Source organism: Lycium barbarum, chromosome 6, assembly GCF_019175385.1.
Source record: "Lycium barbarum isolate Lr01 chromosome 6, ASM1917538v2, whole genome shotgun sequence".
In the NCBI taxonomy this organism is placed as follows: domain Eukaryota; kingdom Viridiplantae; phylum Streptophyta; class Magnoliopsida; order Solanales; family Solanaceae; genus Lycium; species Lycium barbarum.
In genome coordinates this window covers 1,423,128-1,430,144 of record NC_083342.1, presented here as the reverse complement: position 1 = coordinate 1,430,144, position 7,017 = coordinate 1,423,128, and the positions used below count along the sequence as shown (strand labels likewise).

General features: G+C 33.8%; 1 protein-coding gene across 2 annotated transcripts; it reads left to right on the top strand.

Moving 5' to 3' along the window:
* Window positions 1-469: 469 nt before the first annotated feature.
* LOC132600399 (cytokinin riboside 5'-monophosphate phosphoribohydrolase LOG1-like) lies at window positions 470-6,742 on the top strand. Of its 2 annotated transcripts, none has more exons than XM_060313538.1 (6): window positions 470-759; window positions 1,510-1,607; window positions 1,904-1,934; window positions 4,326-4,425; window positions 5,553-5,767; window positions 6,349-6,742. In XM_060313538.1, exons 1-6 carry the CDS (start codon window positions 631-633, stop codon window positions 6,469-6,471), a joined length of 696 nt encoding a protein of 231 aa, XP_060169521.1. In that variant the 5' UTR covers window positions 470-630; the 3' UTR covers window positions 6,472-6,742. The 2 variants fall into 2 exon arrangements, with proteins under 2 accessions (XP_060169521.1, XP_060169522.1); XM_060313539.1 differs by having other exon boundaries at window positions 484-759; window positions 6,352-6,742.
* The last annotated feature ends 275 nt before the right edge of the window (window positions 6,743-7,017 follow it).

Below are 7,017 nucleotides of genomic sequence, written 5' to 3'. Positions count from 1 at the left end.
TCAGAGGCGTAGCCAGGATTTGAAGCTTGTGGGTTCGGGTTCTAATTCTTTAAAGTTATTGGGTTCGAAACTAATAATTTATACATATTTGACAAAATTTTTAATGCAAATATATGATTCAGACGAAAGCTACTGGGTTCAACCGAACCCACACCCGAAGGGCTAGCTCCGCCCCTGTGTATCCTATAATCATCTTTCATTGAGAAATAAAGAGTTGGTGGCTGACCGTGAGTTTTCTTCCCACGTAAAGATATGTGTTGTTATTGCTTTCATATTTTATTGTCTCATAACAAGTAGGACCCATCCCGATTCTTGATTTCTCAATGTTGCACTCCCATATTATATTGTCCACGCTTCAGATATCTAATCGTGACGTTGCGAAAAAATTTATAGAATCCTTTACTAAGTAGTAATATTTGTCAAAGGCGGGTGGTAGTAGGGTATTTAATGTATTTGTCTTAATGGATGTTTGCATACCACCACCTTGGGCCCTACTACCGCTAGTGTGTGGGGTGTAGTGTTGAAGGTTGAGGTTTACTACAAAAAGGGCACCATCACTAACACCAATATATACACAAACAAGCAAGCAGTTAATCAACTAACACATACACACATATACAGAGAGTTAAAATGGAGATGGAGAAGATGGAGATGGAAATGAAGCAATCAAAGTTCAAGAAAATCTGTGTGTTTTGTGGGAGTAGTCCTGGCAAGAAGAGTAGCTATAAAGAGGCTGCAGTTGAGCTTGGGAAAGAACTGGTAAGAAAAAATGCTCTGTTTTTTTACTCTGTCTTCAACACTCTATGAACATAAACTAATTATTATTATTATACCTTCTTTTCTAATTTGGTATCTGTGGTTTAAATTTGCACTCAGAAGAATGGACTAATTGTTGCAGAAATAATTTTATTTCCTTAACCTCCTTTCCTTGTTTCTCTCTCTCACACACATATTGACCATGATGCATGTAATTTAGCTCAAGGGATACTCAATCTGTCCCAATTTATGTGACAATTTTTTTTTTTCTAGATTCATATAATTTAAAGTTTGACCGATATTTTAAAATGTGTCATTTCATCATATTAATATGAGATGATTTGCAACTTACAGTACTTTTTGTATAGTTTTGAATATATAAATTTAATTTTTAAAATATTGAGGCGACTAACCCAATTTAATTTCAAAGATTGATCAAGTTTACTTTCGGAAAGTGAAAAGTGCCACATAAATGGAGATAGGGAGGAGTACTTTCTTGCAAGAAAATAAGAGCCTTGTCGTGATTCACTAGGCTATAAATTCATTTCTGAAGGCTCTATACTTTAAAAAAACATTCTCGAAACTTTTTCAAATTGATGTTCTGTAACAAATGGTCATTAAGTTATTTTTTCAAACATAAGGGGCCAATTTTCTATATCCTCCCCACCGCACCACTAGTTTCTTGGTTAAGTTTCTAAAGACCTATGATGTGCAATTCAGCTTTATGACATACTCTTTTTGCCTGTATACAAGATATCAAGAAATATAGACCTAGTTTATGGAGGTGGAAGTATTGGTTTGATGGGCTTGGTCTCACAAGCAGTTTACAATGGTGGTCGTCATGTCCTTGGGTGAGTTATTTACACTATTAGATTTCTTAAAAGATAAGTATAAATATTCTTTATAAAAAGTTAAATTTGTAACATGAAAAATAAGATATGCTGTCTGCTCAAACTGGTTAAAATATACGATTGATATAGAATTTTTCACCGTCAATATATATTTCCTTTTTCTTTTAAACATGAAAGTACAAATGTGAACCCCTTAAGTTTAGTTTTGACATTGATTTGACTGATCACCTCTTTTAACCATAGTTAGTTATGATCACACCGCTTGACTAAACTTTTATCATGTTTCTTGTATTCAGTGTGATTCCAAGGACTCTCATGCCTAGAGAGGTATGCTTTTTGTCACATTACTAGCATATTAAAGTTTTTTTTTTCTTTCTTTCCGGATATTGTTTACATAAGAGTTATGTTACTCAGATTTTTCAAAAATGTTGCCGAGTCTCTGTCGAATCCTCCAAAAATAGTACATTTTTAGAGGATTTGATACGAGTGCGACAATATTGTTTAAGAGTTCGAACAACATAAAATGGATGGGGAAGGAGAAACATGAGATATTTAGTACTTTTGGTTCTTATTCTTTTTGAAAGGTTGTCTGTTTGATCTTGTGGTAGGCTATTAGTGGAATTTCAACCTCATCTTTATTATCTTTGGACACGGTCCTTGCCCTTGTCGGCATGGGACATACCTAAAGTGCAAGACGGAATTTTTGTTATTTTCTCCGTCTCAATTTATGTGATACATTTTTTTTTTAGTTTGTTCTAAAAAAATGATACATTTTCTTATTTGACAACAATTTAACTTTAAACTTTACCTTTTACGCTTAACAAGATGATCTATAACCACACAAATATCTTCGGCTTATTTTAGACTACAAGATTTAAAAATCTTCTTTTATTTCTTAAACTCCGTACTCAATCAAACTATATCACATAATGCGGGAAAGAGGAAAGTAGTATTTAGTTTGGTTGTTTGTGTAATTTGCTTCCCATCTTTTATCTTTAAAATCCATCTTTTTCTTTGTCCCCTTCCTTTCCCTTTCCTTTTTTGTGGTTCCCCCTTATTGTAAGAAGATGGGTCCTCATTGCTACTTTAGACATCAAAAGAAAGAGAAAAAAAATAGAGGTACTATGTTCTTGTACATGTATTTCTACTTCCTAATAAAAGTACTAAAATATGTTCATAAAGCACAACAACAACAGTAATAATTGCGCCTCAATCCCAAACAGTTGGAGTCAACTAAATATGAATTTTTTTTCTTCTGTTGTTCCCTTATTTAGCTAAGTCAGCAGCATTGATTCCAAGGATTTGTAGGTCTATCAATACAATTTCCTTCCGTGTGATTTTAGGTCTATCCCATCTCCTTTAAACACCTTTCCTTTCCAAGCTATGCACCTGTGCATTTGTAGGTCGACGAGGACATAATCAAACCATCTTAAGCGACCTTCTCTCATTTTTTCCTCATTACATGCTACTTGAACCTTCGAATATGGCCATCTTCAATCCTTAATTGCACCTGAATTCACAAGAAGCAAATAGTAAGTAATTGGAAAAAGGAAAAAATTTACTTCAGACATTGAAATTTTACTAGTTCTACAAAGCTTGACCACTCTGTTAGATACTGTCTTAGGATTTGGACCTTTTAAAAGACCATAAAGAGCATATACAATGTGGATCATGATCCATATTTTAAGTTCTCCAATCAAATGGTTGTTCAAATTAAACACTGTAATGATAGGTAATACAGTTATTGCCTTGCTCTCACATCAGTTCTTCAAGATGAGACCAAAATGAGGAGGCTACTCTACAATTTAGAACCCTCATCATCTCCTTTTGTACTCCTTCCCTTTGTCATGTACTTCGATTTATATTCTTCCAATTTTTGTCCAACTTTTGTCACATATATACAAAATCGCTACGATAATTTAAAGGTATACCCTAATGGTTAATGAACTGAACTGATAATAGTGAGGTCTTTAAAAAAAAACAAAAAAATAGTGAGGTCTAACGTTTAAATACAAAAGGAGGTAATTTCTTCCGATCTATTCAAGTCTTGGTGGATAAAGTTATCCGATACGTATGTTGGTGTGATGTTAGCAGGTGTCCTCTGAAATTAGTCGAGGTGCACGCAAGCTAATTCGTATATCGTGGTTATAAAAAACAAACTACAAATTTGCTATGATAATGTCCTTCCCCTGGTGGAAGGTAGCAGGTATCTTCTGCGATTTGTCTAGCTAGATACTCCCAAGCTAGTCTAAAGACTATAGTTATGAAAAAAAAGAGTACAAATTTGCGTTGCATCTCCCCTTGCTATTGGGGAAGTAATAGGTATCAGGTATCAAGTATCATGTGGAATTAGTTGAGGTGCGCACGAGCTGATTCAAACGACAACACAGTTATACAAAAAACAAGTACAAGTTTTATATGACTTTATTCTTGCTCTAGAAGGAGATAGCAGATATTCCGTGAAATTAATCGAGGAGCGCACAAACTGGTCCGAACCGTATAATTAAAAAAGAAAAGAGCAAATTTGCTATCACTGTGCCCTTGCCCTATCCTCTATGCCAAAGAAAAGACCCCCATCAATTCTTTATCTATTCACTTTATGAGTGGAGCTAAGTTTTTAGTGTTTTGGATTGACTTGGAATGTGGGTATAATTTTGCATTGACTTGATTCTTTCTGTTATGCAAAATGCCAATAATAGTGGTGTACGGCAATTGCAGATAACTGGTGAAACGGTGGGAGAGGTAAAGGCAGTTGCAGATATGCACCAGAGGAAAGCTGAAATGGCCAAACATTCTGATGCTTTTATAGCTTTACCTGGTTTGTTCTCATTATCCTTTCCAAGATTCTTGGTCCATTTTTCACCACATTATCTTTACTTTCTTTCTTTTACTTTAGCCAAGATAAATCCCTTCTTTTTACAGTATATTGTGCTCTATACTGGGAGTGGCAAAAGGAAATTTACTATGTGTTGGGGCGGAGCTTCAGCTTCACTTACGAGATCTGCACAATAGTTTTGGACCAAATTTTATATTTATATTTAAAAATTTACTTAATGTGTATAAATAATTTATCAAGAACCAAATAAGTTATATTTTCTAGAATCTAGAACCCACAAACTCAAACTTTTAGCTTCAACTTTATTCTATGCATAGACGGGGGCGGAGCTACCCTGGCCCGAGGGGTGTCAAGCGACACCCTTCGCCGGAAAAATACATTGTATAGATTGGTGAAATTTTTATTTTATATGAATGTATACTAGCGTTGACATCCTCAACACAAGTTGATGGTTTAGTATAGTGGTTAAGGGGTTGCAAAACTTTCCTAAGGTTGCGTGACCAAACTTGGGTAGCAACATATTTATATTTTTTGACACCCTTTAATATATATCCTGGCTCCGCCAGCATAGACTTGTATGACTAAAGGCAGATCCAAGATTTTTAAGTTTATGGAATTTGGACCATAATTTTTTTTCTTACTGTGTTTCTGATAGATTAAAATGAAAGTTTTAACATAAGTACAATTTGAGGTAAAACTATTGAATTCTGCCAAAGCTAGAATGGTGGCTCCCCTGCTTGTATCCTAATACTAAAGTACACTGGAAAGAGATATTATTCTAAATGGGGGACCATTAACAAATAATTAACCCAAAAGCATTAAGAGAATGTTGGTTTCAAGTTACTTGAAGGGGCCTAAATTGGATCCCATGAAGTGTACTTTCAACTGAATGTTATTTGCAAGGACAACCTGTGGTTTCTTAATTGCAAATTCATGAAACAGAAAGCCAAAAAAAAAAAAAAAATGTAGGTATTTCTTGCTTTTCTTTTGTAGGTTAACAAATACTGTACCGTTTTCTGTCGTTGGAAACATAATTAAGCAAATAAAAGTAATATTATAAACTTTTAGATTAGATGGTCACACAATTAAACACGGGCTAATGTTTATAGGTGGCTATGGAACTTTAGAAGAGCTTCTTGAAGTTATTGCTTGGGCTCAACTCGGAATTCATGACAAACCGGTAGGACTATTGAATGTGGATGGTTACTACAATTCCCTTTTGACATTCATTGACAAAGCAGTTGAGGAAGGTTTCATCTGTCCTAATGCACGCCAGATTTTTGTATCGGCTCCTACTGCCAAGGAGCTTATGAATAAACTCGAGGTAAATGCTCTTTCACTACTACTTTTATTCTCTTTTTCCCTTTCTACGAGAGTATTTAGCTAAGCTTATAAGCTAAGTTTATATAAGACAAAATCAATCAAAAAAGCCAGAAGTTGATCAAGACCAAACCTTTTACGATTTGATCGCTAATATCTTTTGTAATCTTTGAAATACTCTTCCTCAAACATAACTTTTAATTATGTCAAAATCAATCAAAAAAGCCACAAGTTGATCAAGACCAAACCTTTTACGATTTGATTGCTAATATCTTTTGTAATCCTTGAAATATTCTTTCTAAAACATAACTTTTAATATCTCTCTTTTCTACTTACATCCTTCGTTCTTTTTCATGTAAAAATGCTTTTGAAATTTATATTTCTTCAAGGAAATTTCAGTCATTTTAACGGAAAAAAGGAAATACATTATTTAAGCACTTCTATCAAAACATGTAACTGATTATTCATAAAATAAGCTTCTACACTTGAAAATGTTTTTCAGCACTTGATGCTTATCAACAATTTTTAATCGGCTAACATAAATGAGCTCTTTTTTTTTTTTTTTTTTGTTTTTTTTTGTTTTAGCAGGAGTATTCTCCCAGCCATGAAAATGTTGCTTCAAAACTTAATTGGGCAAAAGAGCAGCTAGAGTATATTCCTCTAACTGGTTATAGTCCTCCAACACGAAGTCAAGAAGACCAATTTTAGGAAAAATCAGCAGTTTATAAAGTAATTTAGACTGCAGAAACAAATGCTCAAACAATATTTCTTTCTGTTTGAGAATTGTCGATTGACATGAGATCATTCAGTGTATCGAGAATAGAAATAGAGTCATTTTCTTCCATGCAAATTGTGTTAGTACGTGCCTTTGGGCTATATGCTGGAAATCTTGATTTCGGACCTTTTATTCTCTCGAGCAAACTTTAGTTTGGTCCAGTCGTTCTTGCAGCTCTTATATACCAATTCAATCTTCATACAATTCTACTTATTCTAGTTAAATTCTTGTTAAATTGTAGTGTTGCAGGTAGAACTAGGGGTGTTCACGGTTTGGTTAAAAACCGATCCAATCCGAAATTCGAAACAAATTAATTAAATAAATCGATATTTATTTGGATTTGGTATGATTTGGTTTTAAACTATTTGAAACCGATAATGTTTGATTTGGTTTTGGATTTGGATTTGTTCAAAAAAAAAATCGAAAAAATAATCAAACCGAACCGACAAATTATATATACATAATATATTATTTTTATG